Raw genomic sequence first — 14564 nt, 5'->3', positions numbered from 1 at the left:
TCGATGACGTCGTCTTACCTACTAGAAGGCACATTGTTGTTGCAGCAGGGTGTTGTACACTGAGGAGCAGCACCGGCCATTGAAGGACTGCTTCGGGTTAATCCGCTACGTACAACAGGCTGCGGTGAAATTGACTGTCTCCTCAGAAATGCTTCTCCAGTTCACTTTCTGGTCAAGTATGACGCCCAGGTACTTAGCCTTCCGACAGAACGGCGGCTCCACTCCATTAAATACCGTTCCCGTGAATTCACCATACATCCTTCCTCTTGTGAACAACAGAAGCTCTGTATTTAGGGGGTTTATGCCAAGCCCATTGAGCTTTGTCCATTCCGGCACGGGATAACTATGAGCACGACACAAGCTGGAACTTTGAGCTCCAAGTGTGGTGTTCATCTCTGTCATCCAACCGAGGTGGCTTTCATATCCCGAGATGAGATCGATTTTAGCCGACAGAGACCGAACCCGGCATACGGTGACGAGATGGCCATTGTTAGATGCGTATTTTTTGCAAAAAAAAAACCGAACCAAACTCACAGAACTGACTATTCTTAGCAAGAAGGCCTTTATTCACCAAAGGATTGCAATAACAGGGCTTAACTGAAAAAATACAAGGGCGAGCTGAAGAAGGATTAGTACAAATAAAAAATACTATAACTACTGACGTTGATAGGAAATTCAACATCCCTGGTAATAGAAAGTATGTAGACTTCCATGCAGGGTGTACTCTGAAGAACTAGAACTAGACATATCTAGAATGATGCGGAAATCCTTGCGATTGAAGAAGTGGTGAGTGGCCAATTTTAATTTTACATCTATTTTTGTTGTTGTAATATTTTTTTTTTGTTTATTGTAACTGCACTGTTGATGTCTTAGAAGCTAAACAAAATTATAATATTTCTAAAAAAATACCTCTTGTCCTTGTTGTAGCCAAATCGTTAAAAGGATCTACGACACTACCACACTACAAGGTGGACTGACAAAAAATAAATCTCAAAACAATATTTTAGGAAAACTTATAGCAATGGAAAAAATTCTTAATAATTAAGACAAAATAAAAACATATAGGCAACTGAAACGCCTACAACAAGCATCATATTGTGGGGAGTTTGGGGGGGGGGGAGGAGTAGGAGTTAGTTTCCATGCATTTTACATGTAGATACGCCTCAAATCTTTGGGTGTTGTTATCAAATTACACTGGGGACATAATTTACGGGCTCCTAAAGAGCGTAGCCAACATTGTTCACAGTGAACATGCCAACAGGCCACCGATATGGCGGGATTTCGATAGTCATCCAAACATATGAGACATTTATATTTGCCTGGAATATGTTGCTGTTCGTAGTGGCGCAATTTGGCCTTTAACGAGTCGATAATTTGTTGATAATGTGCAGGAGTTGTGGGTTGTTGCTCTTCCGTGGTGGATGTCGATGTGGATGTTGTAGCTGTAGTGGTGGACGACAGGGATGCCGCCAAAGAGGCCATAGCTTCATTGCTAATGTCATTATTTAGTATGGATGAATTGACAGTTAGACTATCGGTAGTGGTGGTGCTGGCATTTCTAGCAGTGCTAACTGTGGCACTTGAGCCCGCTGTAATCAGACGACGCATATACGATGTAACATCACTCTCATCCTCATTCATTATATGCGAAGGTATAACATCATTTTCTGCATATTGTGTGGGTCCATAGATTTGGGTGTCATCCTCATCCACATTAAGATCTTCATCGTCATCCTCATCGTTGTGGCCATTGAGGCGATGACTGCTGCCATTGGTTGTTTGACCTATGCCAATTGCGGCATAGCCTCCTTGAAGTAAACTAGAAACTCGAATTCGTTTCTGACCAGCCCATTCATATTCCTCATATTCTTCGCCGCCTTCGTCATCGTTGCTGGAATGGTCATCACTATTGCTGCGGCCGTTGGCTGTACGACTGCTGCGTCGTAAACAGTCTTCAGCGTGTTGTTGTATTTCATCTTGGGGAAAAATTAAACTGCACACAGGACATGGGTATTCCGGTGCTGTAGGGCGTTTTCGGGTGCGTTGCTGCAAGCAAAGACAAACAAAAACAAAGTTTTAACAAATTGAATATTACAAACTAAAATTGTTATGCGGTGTGTAATACTCCCTTCCCCTTGTGAAGCCATATAAACTCAAGGCATTACTTTAAACTTCACCTACCTTCATGCGTGATTGGCGATTTCTCTGGACCCTTTGAAATACTGACCAAGGCTTTCGTCGATCACCAGCATCATTTGATGATGTTGTTCCAACCTCCGCTTCGTCTTCATTGCCTGCTTCATTGGGCTCCTTAAGCAATGGTGTTTGTTTAAGACGCTGCATTTCTTGCTCACAGTGTGAGGCCATTTCAAAACGCGTCAATTTTTTATCACAATTAGGACATTGCAATAAAGCTCCTACTCCCTCCTCAGCTGAAGTAGTTGCAGTTACTGCCACAGTTGTAGCAGTTGTTGTTGTCGTTGCGGACGACAAATCTCTTGAGGGCGTTTGTGCAGAGGCCATTGATAGAGGAGCAATGTTTTACACTGAAGCCATAGATTAAACAAATGACAAATTTATCACTGCAGATGTCAAATCGTCAAGAATTTAAAGGCTGGACTTGCAATTGGTGCAAACACTGTCAATCACTTCTTTTGGATTCGTGTGATTTTTGGTGATTTCTTTTTATCCAGCAACGAAATGAATGAATGAATAAAAATTGTCTTCTCGTCAGAGTTGCCAAAGTTATACTTCAAGCTACATTTATTTACGAATAGAAGTGAGCAAAGGATAATACAAAATACGAAAATTATATAAAGAGAATCTACAAAAATAAGTTTACAGAGTTGCCAAGTTCCATATATTACTGATTAATGGCGCGCGTAACGTATGTGGCAAGTAAAATTAAGTGGCAGGTACCAGCCATTTAATTATTGAAACCAATAAAACAAACTATGGAGTTTGACAGCATTCCGCTCAAAATACTGAACAGAATACTCAGCTTAAAGAGTATATAAAATACCCTTATTGTTTTGCATTTCAAGTGAAGAAATATGGCAAATAATCATAAAGAAGTTTTACTGAGAACTATTTTTGACATATGCGCTCGATTACTTTTGATATCTTAATTCAAAACCGAAAATTACTCTTTTGATCCATTTCAAAATTTGTATTTTCAATCCCTGCTCGAAACTTATTTTCCAGCAGTTACAAGTAATCGATATAACGAAAAAATCGACTTCGATTTTTTTTTAACCACCAAAAGTCGATTCATCGATTAGTTAAAAGTCGATTTTTAGATCCCAAGTGAAACATCAAGAGAAAAGAGAAAGAGTAGAGTGTTAAACTTAAAAATTTAACAAATATAAATTTTGTAAACTAATCATCGTTACCAGAACAAAACAAAAAAAAACGGTGAAATCTATATAATTGATATACGTAACACAAAAAATTGACACGGTGGAGAAAAAATCTAAAAACCTCTACCAAACAAAACAATAATAGGGAAAAAACACAAAACGGAGAGGCAAACAACAAAAAGGAAAATTGTGTAAAAATCTTCCGCTGAGGAAATACCTACAATAAATCACCCCACTGGGTTAAAAACACAAGAGGCGAGGAGACGACGATCAAACAAAAGAAATGTATTTATTTCGCATAATCACATCCAACAATTTCTTCAACTAAATAGCATTATTAACATCCATCCACTACGGGATACAATTTCGGAAAATCTCAGTTTTAAAGTCGCCTCTGCAAGTCTTCGGCGTGTAACATTACAGCAAAAACATGCAGGTTTTTAAACAGCAGTCATATCGTTTGCATTTATTCATACACATTTTCATGTACTGCGTCATTTGGAGTCGCAATGGTGGTATGTGCTATAACAAAAATCAAATAACGCCCCCCTCAATGGATAATGCATTGCTAATGTGTTTGATATCAATATTCGTTCCTTTGTTTTCATTATTTAGTGGAGTCAACATTTGTAGAAATTCAAAGTTCTCCCTCAGCGTTGATTGGTTCGACGGTCAATTTTACAGCAACTCTTTATGAGGAAAAGGGTAAGGTGGCGCCAACAGGAAAATATCGTTACATATGGAAAGATGATGCTCAGCATAGAGGGGTAAGTATAAGCTGCAGAGATTTTATATACAAATAAGTTGAAATTATTTTTTTTTTGAGAAATGAGATGTGGAATAAGAAGTCGTAATAAGACCGCATGAAATAAGGGGGTTTAAAAGCTTTTACGACTATTAGATATGACTTCTCTTGATAAAAAGACAAGGAATGTTATTAACCTGAGTAAACAAAGTTCTTGCTTTCATTCCCGGCATTTCATATTTGCATTTATTCTTGCATTAATGAAGCCAAATTCGAATTCTGTTTGTCTTGTTGATAAACAAATGATGACTAATTTTGCTTGGCATATTATTAACTGAAATTTCATGAGTCGCTTGTAACGATAATAATACATACATATATGCGAAGCACGATACGTTTTGTGACTTATATGGGCTTTAAAAAAGAAAACAATTTCTATGACTTTAAAATAACTTACTTGTGACCCACTCCATTGGCCACGTAATGGCATGTGTTGTTTGTAATGATTTGTTGTTGTTTTAAGGCTTTGAAGAAATTTAACGTTCAATATAAATGGAAATAATTTGAAGTACATAGCATTCAAATGACCCACATAGAGGGCCCAGTGATGATTATTCGATAATCAAAGAGGTCTACAGCAAGGCGGTACACATGTTCAAGTCTAGATTAGGCCACATAGTTTTGGAATGCTCACAGCCACCTCTTTGTGACCATCTATCATACGTTGTCCTTCGGGCCTGGTCCTGAAAACTTAGCTTAAATGCCGCTAGAAGCATACCCACAGATTCCCGTATTCCTGGAATGTGGCCCCTGGCATATCTCTGTGGCCCGGCACCCAGAACAGGTGAATTTTGAACTGTTCAGCCATCTCGTTGAGAGATCTGCGACAGTCGAGGGCGGTTTTTGTGTTCAGAAATACCTTCTCCAGGGATTTAATGGCGGCCTGGTTGTCTGAGAAGACATTATATCTTAGCCACAATGGCTTCAGGGCTCCACGTTAATGACATCTGCGATATGTTAAACATCCACCTTGTTGTTATAGCAGATTGATTAATCTTTTCATCTTGCTGGGTGCTGTTAAATATGCAGATCTAGGAACTTTGCGACTAAGTTGGAATGCGTCCATAGGATTCGCTGAACAGTTTAAGCAGGTGTCATGTATCGTCTGTTTTCAGGTTACAATCAGGACTCCTGATTCAAGAGTCGAAGGTGTTGTGATGGCGCACAAAGCCGTTGTCGTGCTATGTATTTATTTTACGAAATCCGTGCTGGTGCTCAGCAAATCGAACTACTCCAACTTGGCTCGGGAGGAGAATTCCTTTAAGATTCTTAGCTACTGATGAAAGAAGGGAGCACTATCTGTAAGACTCCCCCTTGCTCAGTTCCTCTTAATCATATAACAACATCAGTGTCTTGTATAGTGTAATCTTCGTCTGTCGAGAGGTGGCCTTGTTTCTAAACTGGTTACTTAATCCAAAGTACCATCTGTTTGCCAGTATTATTCTTCGCTTTATCTCAAAACTGGTGTCGTTCGTTTCGGTTATGGCGGTGCCTAGATAGATAAAGTTGCTGACTATCTCAAAGTTGTGGTTCCCAACTTTCTCCATTATCTTTATTTGCTCGGTTGTACAAGGCGTTTTGGTAGTTGAAACCATCCATTTTGTCTTATCTCCATTTACGGCCAGACCAATTTTCACTGACTCTCTTTCGATTCTTTAAAAGGCTGCAGTTACTACTTCCGGTGACCGGTCTATTATGTCGATGTCTGTCGTCGGCATTGGCGAGTAGCTTGTGTTCTCTAGTGATTAGTTTGCCATATCTTTTCACATCTGCATCACGTATAATCTTCTCCAGCAAGATATTAAAGAGATCGCACGATAGGCTGTCTCCTTGTCTGAAATTTCGTTTGGTGTTGTTGTTGTAGCAGTGTGTTATACACTGAGGCGGCAGCCCTTGCCGGTGAAGAACTCTATGGGGTCAATCCGGCTTAGAACATGTGTCATGTACTCGACTACCGGTACACCAAGTTTTTTAGCATCCGTATACAGATTCCGTCTGGGCCCAGCGTCTAGGATGACTTGACACTGATCATATCCGAGCCGATTAACAACCTTGCCTTCTCACTCTCGCGGTGCTCAATAAATTGTCGGTTGAATAACCGGGCACATGTCTGCGAATCAATCACGCTTGCTGGCTTTGGGTGTGGTTCCGAGCTCACTACTAGGCCCCAACTTTCCAAGAAATATTCTAACTTTATTCACGATTATTCACGAATATCTTCTATTTGAGTCCCATATTGTCCAGATCGGTTTTTATGTCCGCCTGGCAGTTATGGAGATGGGTCGTCACCAAAATGTTAATGCCAGACTTGTATTTGCGGTTGTTTTTGTTGTTGTAGCCAAATTTTCATATGGAGGTGGCTATCCTCACCAAGCTCCTATAAGTGAGCAAACTAGTTCCGGTCCAAAGGACGATCGGCGCGGAAACAGGTTGGCCATTGGTTATCAAAAGGCAAAAATAACTCGCCATGTCATATGGAGTATCATAGGTACTCAGTATTTATGCCGCCCGACCTCTCACTGAGACTCTCCGCTCGATATCGCTGATTTTCCGCGACTGCCGTTGCAACTACTCCGTATTGGGCAGTCCACTATCCGTAACCTGTGGACGCGCTCGTCACCAAAATGTTAATGCCAGATTTGTATTTGCGGTTGTTTTTGTTGTTGTAGCCAAATTTTCATATGGAGGTGGCTATCCTCGCCAAGCTCCTATAAGTGAGCAAACTAGTTCCGGTCCAAAGGACGATCGCCGCGGAAACAGGTTTGCCATTGGTTATCAAAAGGCAAAAATAACTCGCCATGTCATATGGAGTATCATAGGTACTCAGTATTTATGCCGCCCGACCTCTCACTGAGACTCTCCGCTCGATACCGCTGATTTTCCGCGACTGCCGTTGCAACTACTCCGTACTGGGCAGTCCACTATCCGTAACCTGTGGACGCGCTCGATAGCACTAAGCTTCTCATGACAGCAATCAACACCACACTGACCGGCCTGTCTGTCAAAAAGCTTCTCATGACATGTCTGGCCAAAAAAACACCGTCGGTGTCTTTACGGTGTTTTTTTTTTGGTGTTACTTGGCCCCAAATTCGAATTCCAAATTCGGTAACCATAAGTTTGTTTCATTTCCCCCAATTTCCGTACCCGAAAAATGGAATTGGCAGGCTCTTCCCGAGATTTTTCAAAATTGGGGGATTGTCATGTGTGTTCTATTGCTTTCCACAATCACATGGCAGCCGGTTGTACGCACCGGTTTGACCCGATGGAGTTCTTCATCGGCAAGGGCTGCCGCCTCAGAGTGTAACACACTGCTACAACAACAACAACAACATTGTTTCCAAGTTTTTTTCATGAGCTAAATTGTTTTGTCTTTTCTCTTTTATTTCTAGCAATTTGATTCTACACAACCCTACCACACATGGACTATTGAATATCCAAAGAATAAAACAAAATATGGCAAATATCATGTATCGGTGAATGTGCAGGAGGACTATCTTATTTGGATTTCAATAGCCTCGGCTACGATTCCCATAGAAGTTACAGATACCCTGGGTGGTAATATGCAACTTGTACAAGATGGTGCGGAGCGTCCCAAGGAATATGTGTCGACCAAAGGCATAGTTAACCATACCATTGGTTTACCTACCGAAGAAGAAATCTATCTTAGGGAAAATGCTACATACATACAGACATACTGGTTCCAAAACTGTACATATCTGGGTGTATCGAATGGTCTCAGTTATCAGGCTTTGTATAAAGAGCCAGAGCAATCGTATGATATCGAGGCTTTGGTGGTGGTATCTTTTGAAAAATTACCAGACCCGGTGACAACAACTACAACAACCACTACGACAACCACAACAACAACTACGACGACAACAAGTACCACTACTACAACAACAACAACGCCGAAACCAACCACAACCACCTCAAGCACCACGACGTCGACGACGACTATAAAACCAAAACCGCAATCTAATAAATCAAAACGTGACACTTCTGCTGAGGCTTCAAAGGAAATAGCGCAAGCGGCGCATGCAAATGCTGCCTTACTGGGATTAAATCTAACAGCCGCTTTGCAAACACAAAATAAAGGCAACAACCCCCTTAATGTGTCATCGGCACTTATAAATCCCAAATTGGAACGCAATTCTTATGCAGCGGGTGTACAGCATTATAATTTACTACCAAAGTCTTATGAAGATGGCAATGAGCCACCTTTCAATTGTGTCAATAAATCCATAGTTGTTAGAGATCCCATGAAAATCTACGGTTATTATCGCAGGCAAATTGTTTCAAAATGTAAGTGGCCACATATCGTTTTACCTTAACTTAATCAGAAAGTTTAATAAAATTCTATTATAACATTTTTCTGCATAGCTCCCATTACCAACTTTACAGTCAGTGGCAAAAATTGGCTGCAACATGGTGATCTCTTAAATTTGGATATTAAATGTAAAGGTTCTTCTAAAATCGAATATTGTGTTTTGGTATTCGATGGTAAGTGGGTTGATTTATCCATTCACAGCATTTGAAACTAACATGGATTTTTTTTGTTGTAGCCCCCTATAATGCCACCGGTAATGAGACATGTAAATTTTACTATAGCATTGATAGTTGCGAATTTAAATATAATCGCTACTATGGAGACAGCAAAACATTTTTGTTCTTTATACGCAACGATGTTTCGGAAACAGTCAATCAAGTTACGATAAACATCTACGAGGGTAAGTGATAAAGTTATGGTAGAGTGTATATAACCATGCTGACTGAAAAATAACCTAAAAGTAATCATATCCCCTCTGAAGTGATAGGAAGTAATACTAGAAGTTTTGCTTACTAAAAATGTCCTCAAAACAGGCAAACAAAAATTGTTTGTCCCCAAGGTGTTAAAAAAAATTTGTAATGTCTCCAAAACAATCCAATTATTTATGGGTTCATGTAAGAAACTTTGATTTTTGTTGTTGTTGTAGCCAGATATTCATGTGGTGGTGGCGGTGCTTTTCAAGCTCCTGTAGATGAGCAAGCTCGTTCCGGTCCAAAGGACAGATCGCTGCGGGAATATGGTGGCCATTGGTCATTTAATAACCCGAGCATCATAGGCACTCAGTATTTGTGCAAGAGCCGGTGCTACTGGGCCTCACTGTGGCTCTCCGCGCGATAACGCTGATTGTCCACAACTGCCTTTGCAGCTACTCCGTATGGAGCATTCCACTATCCGCAATCTGTGGACGCGCCCGGTAACTCGCAGCTAAGCCTCTCGTGACAGAAATGAACACCACTCAGATCGGACCTCAATGTTCCAGCCTGTGCAGTGTTCACAGCTATGTAGATGACGTGTGTCGTGTGACCTGTGGTCCCTGTTACAAGAAGACCACGTATAGCACATTGGCATCAATGCTAGAACATTACAAATAAGGCGGCTGCATCTGCCGTAACGTAGTTAAATCAAAACTACTCTGGTTTGCCGAGGAAGGTTAACTTCATCAGGTGCTTCGGTAGCATAGAACACAGTTTTTAGCTGTTTACCGTCTCCACTGCCATATCTTCGTGAATGTTGTACAGTCCTGCTGCTTGATCCAGATGACGCATAAACTCTCGCTCTAGATAATGAAGATCCCATTTGATATCTATGGAAGATGGCGCACTAGATGCTGTTTTGGGCAACATATTGTAGGTTAGGAGGCCACCGTAGCGCAGAGGTTAGCATGTCCGCATATGAACGCCTGGGTTCGAATCCTGGAGAGACCATCAGAAAAAAAATGTTAAGTGCTGGTTTTTCTCTTCTAATGCTGGCAACATTTGTCCTGTAAAACTTCTCTCCAAATAGGTCCCTTATCATTGAGTTTCAACTTGAAGAGGACTGCACTCATTGATATGTGAGATGTTCAGCGCTGTTCCTTAATTGATCATCTGCAATCCGGTCTAATTCTCACAGAACCTGGTGTGTGCCGTTATGATAGCAATAGCTTTACTGACTTCCTTCTTACTTCCTTTCAGTAATAGCCTCGTCTTCTCACGATCTGGATCCCCCTATGGGATTTTCTCCGTCCTACCGACCACATTTGTCGCCCACTTCCTTAACTCGGACTGTGTCAACCCCAAAGGCTTCAGGTTAACCAATTTTATTGACGTCAGTCCTCTGGCCTTCACCGCAAAATCGTCTCCCCTTTCATTTCCCCTTACTCCGTTATGGCCCGGCATCCAAACGATGCGGATTTTGACATCCTCAGAGAAGGCGTTAATTTCCTTCTTACACTGCAAGACTGATCGTGACGTCCTCGCGTTAGCACCACACCACTTCACGCATTCCGTGATCATCCGGATTTCCGCCTGCAGGACCGTATTATGTTCAGGTAGTCTGAAACAGATCTCAGTCCCTGGGTTCTCAATGTAGACCCCAGGTCTAGGGTTCAGTCAATCCAGGACTGTGCCGATGGCAGCAGTGCCTAGCACTCAACTTTGAGGTTCATCTCAGGTATCCGATTGGTAACGTCTTCCCTTCCTTCCTATCGTCGCCTCGATTATACCGCGATGGTATGAGCTGCTCCCATCCTCAATCCATTCTCCCATCGCCTTAAGTCTCTTAGCCGCAGTGGCTACCTCACACTTAATCTGAATCTCAATGGGTCGGTTATCTAGAATAGTCTCCCGTGACCTAGTGGGCGCTCGCTCGCTCCGCCTATGCCAAGACAACATGTTCTCAGAACCTGTTGTATGGTCCTTATGTTGCACTTTTTCTTCATAGCAGTCCACCAAACTACTGAGGCGTAAGAAAGTATTGGTCTAATCACGCTCCTATAGAGCCAGTGGACTATCCTCGGATTCAGGCCCCATATCCTCGGATTCAGACCCCATTTCGGACCGTCTACATAGTGCCCAACATCTGTGAGCCTTCTCAGTACGCTCCTAAATGTGACACTTCCAATTCAGTTTTCTGTCCAAGATCACATCTAAGTATTTGACCTTGTCAGATATCGAAATCGTCTTTTTGAAGAAACGTGGTGCGTTAAATTGGCCCACTTTCGTCTTCCTCGTAAACAGGTATATTCACTCTACTCTGGGTTAGCATTGAGACCTCTGGGTCTAGTCCAGGTATATGCCATATGCAAGACCTTTTCGGTCCTTCGGCATAGCTCGTTCGGATCCTTACCCCTTAGAAGTATTATAATATCGTCTGCGTAGCAGACGGCTTCAAATCCCTCCTCAGTCAGCATCCGTAATAGGTCATTTATAGTGCTCACCCATAGGAGTGGCGTTAAAATGCCCTACTGTGCCGTACCTTGTGCCACTTTGTCCCCTATATTTATGCCATGGGACACACAATTTATCCACCTGTTCCTTAGCATATGGTTTATTCAGTCTTTAAGGACCGGGTACACCCGGAACTGGTCTAAGGCTTGGATCAGTGTGTCGGTTCGCACATTTTTAAAAGCCCACTCGATGTCAATGCGTACCGCCAGGATGTACGTTTTGGTATCGAAGGATTGTTCTATTTTATGTACAACCTCGTGCAGGGCAATCTCCACCGACCTTCCCTTGACATAGACATGATGTTTGTATTTGAGCAGTTCGCTGGAAGTCCTACTCTTTATCATGGTGTCCACAATATGTTCCATGGTTTTGAGTAATAAGGACTTAAGGCTTATGGATCTGTAGGCCTTGGGTGTCGCATAACTTGCCTTGCCGGGTATAAACACCACCCTTGCCTCTTACCTGGCTTTCGGAGTATATACAAGTCCTAGGTACGCTGTTTCTTTCTGTGGTAACGCCGGAAAAATTCCATCAGGTCTGGGTGAATTAAATGGTTTGAAGCTCCTCAAGGGTTATTCTATTATTCCAAGATTCCGGTGTCTCCATGAGTCCCGTCGTATCCTGTGGAAAATGGGTTTTCATCAAAAGCCTCAACATGTCGTCTACTAAACTTTCAGTTTAGACATGGGTTTTTAGAGAAACTTTTTTATCTTGGCGGCGTCATTAACGCTATCGACCTGTTCGCAGAAAAGGAGGCACGTTCTGTCGCTCTGGTAATCTTATTGGAATACACTTCCCAATAAACTTCCGCTTTTTTACGACGGTTGCATTAAAATCGAGGCAAAATACGACATTATGAACTCAAGACTAGTTCATCTTTGAACTTAAGGCTATAAACTGGTTTCAACCAAAAGGCAGACGGACTTGTCTGGATTCCATATCAACAACAACGATCTAGCCTTTGTAGCCTTGAAAATTATTAATTTGATGTGTTCCAAATGGCCAACTCTTCAGTGGTGGGTATAAAAACATATAACCCATTTTTGGCTTGTAGAACATTTGTTAGGTTTTGGTAGGGTTTTGTAGAATTTTTCTTAAATTTTGGTAGAAAATAATTTTCTTGAGTGGCAACACTGGTTATGAATGTTGGAAGGCAAAAATATTTATTACAACTAACTTCTTTCTATATCTTACAATTTTGTTAAAAATATCTCTTTCTAAATTATTTAAAAATATTTATTAAAAAAAACTGTTTCTTTATAGCCAAAAAACAATCTCAACTCTCTGTGGTCGTTGTACCTGTGTCATTTACTTTAGTTGCCATCATACTGGTGGTATTTGGTGTCTCATATTATTTGCAAAGTCGCAATCGGTAAGTGTGTGTGTGTGTGTGTGTGTGAGCATTTAATGGTGTTAGAACATTTTTGTTTAATTTTCCTCTTTTTCCTTTGTTTACTCGTAGCTTTAATGTCGAAGTGGCCGATTTCAATTTCGGCGAAACACAATCCGTCGATATGGAATACAAGACATTCCAACAACGTTTAATCGAAAGTATACGCGATGCATTGCCCACACGACGAAATTTCACAAATTCATCATCTGATCTAGGGCCAGAACCAGATAGTCCAGGTGTGGGTATTGATAGTAGTTTACGTTATAACTCTATGAACTGAAAAAGGCAGACACCAAGTCCCACAACAACAGATCCATCATTTTGAATTGTTGAGAAATGTTTACAACAGCAAAAATTAAGACATGATAAACCAAACAAAATTTCGTATATTTATAGAAAAAGAAATTGCGTAAACAAACAAAAGCGAACGACACTAACAAAATGATAAGCAAATAATCTAATGTTTTATACACATATACATATATATTTATCGTTTATAGTTACATTTATACACATATTCATATTATATTCTTTTTTGTTACATGATTTATGATATATTTTCTTAGTACTATTATTAATTTTGTAAATTATATTTAATATTATTTGTGTGAGTTGTTTTTTTTTATATGTATGTATGTTTGAATGCACCTGTTTTTCATTTTCTATTGTAGGTGTATGTATGTTTGAGCATCAGTTTTTTTTTGTTTGCTTCATTAATATTTTTTGTAAAAAAAGAAAATTACAGAATCACGATAAAACTAAGGGGGAAAACAAGAAATAGCTCGAGCTGACAAATGCCAAACGTAATTTGACATTGTGTTTAAAGAAATGCCATTTTCAGCTTATGCTATTTTGTGGTCTCCTCCCACGAATAAATTATAATCATAACAGTTGGATAGAATTGAGTTGTAATGCTTAGCTTCTCATTACAAAAAAAAAAAAAAAACATATGCCTTCCTTTTTTTTGCAGTATTAAGACATTTAAGATTTGAGCTTCCCCTTTCTCTCAATTGCAAAGACAATTACCAGGGTTTTTCCTACATAATTTAAGGTAATAAATAATCTCAATACGACTTCTTGAGACTGTCAAAAAGCAAAATTATCACTTAAAAACTATCTATATAAATGCCTTGGGCTATTGACACCAAACCTTTATAATTTAAATTTTATTTGCAATACAAAGTTATCAAAAAATCTATGATGGTCTCTTTTTTTAACAATTACCAATTTTAGTTGTTATACCATACACCACTACTGTGGTACAGGGTATTAGAACTTAGTGCATTTGTTTGTAACACCCCTTGATAAGTATACCGATCGACTCAGAATCACTTTCTGATTCGATTTAGCTATGTCCGTCTGTCCATGTTAATTTGTTTACAAACAACAGGTCGTAGTTTTTGTCCGATCGTCTTCAAATTTGTTGCAGGCATGTTTTTCGGCCTAGTGACGAAGCCTATTGAAATTGGAAAAAAATCGGTTCAAATTTGGATATAGCTTCCATAAATATGTTCGTCCGATTTGATCGTCTTCAAATTTGTTGCAGGCATGTTTTTCGGCCTAGTGACGAAGCCTATTGAAATTGGAAAAAATCGGTTCAAATTTGGATATAGCGTCCATAAATATGTTCGTCCGATTTGCAGTAATAATGCAATAAAATGGTCATTTATTAACCGATTCTCTCAAAATTTGGCAGGAAGGATTTTCTAATAACTCTCGACATAATTGGTGAATTTCATAGAAATCTGTTCTG

At 40.2% G+C, this 14564-nt stretch overlaps 2 protein-coding genes across 2 annotated transcripts; one reads left to right on the top strand and one right to left on the bottom strand.

Annotated features, from left to right (window-relative positions):
- Positions 1 to 861: 861 nt before the first annotated feature.
- On the bottom strand, positions 862 to 2761 carry LOC106088673 (E3 ubiquitin-protein ligase RNF220). The gene is made up of 2 exons (XM_013254307.2): positions 2182 to 2761; positions 862 to 2046 (listed from the first exon to the last, which is right to left on the bottom strand). The coding sequence occupies exons 1-2, from the start codon at positions 2521 to 2523 to the stop codon at positions 1147 to 1149; spliced, it is 1242 nt and encodes a 413-aa protein (XP_013109761.2). The 5' UTR covers positions 2524 to 2761; the 3' UTR covers positions 862 to 1146.
- Positions 2762 to 3301: 540 nt separating this feature from the next.
- LOC106088671 (uncharacterized) lies at positions 3302 to 14009 on the top strand. The gene is made up of 7 exons (XM_013254305.2): positions 3302 to 3874; positions 3975 to 4126; positions 7554 to 8466; positions 8545 to 8664; positions 8727 to 8891; positions 12682 to 12790; positions 12881 to 14009. Exons 1-7 carry the CDS (start codon positions 3790 to 3792, stop codon positions 13089 to 13091), a joined length of 1755 nt encoding a protein of 584 aa, XP_013109759.2. The 5' UTR covers positions 3302 to 3789; the 3' UTR covers positions 13092 to 14009.
- The last annotated feature ends 555 nt before the right edge of the window (positions 14010 to 14564 follow it).

The sequence above is a fragment of the Stomoxys calcitrans genome, chromosome 2 (assembly GCF_963082655.1).
Source record: "Stomoxys calcitrans chromosome 2, idStoCalc2.1, whole genome shotgun sequence".
In the NCBI taxonomy this organism is placed as follows: domain Eukaryota; kingdom Metazoa; phylum Arthropoda; class Insecta; order Diptera; family Muscidae; genus Stomoxys; species Stomoxys calcitrans.
Note: the sequence above shows the minus strand (reverse complement) of the source record. Positions and strands in the feature narration are given on the sequence as shown.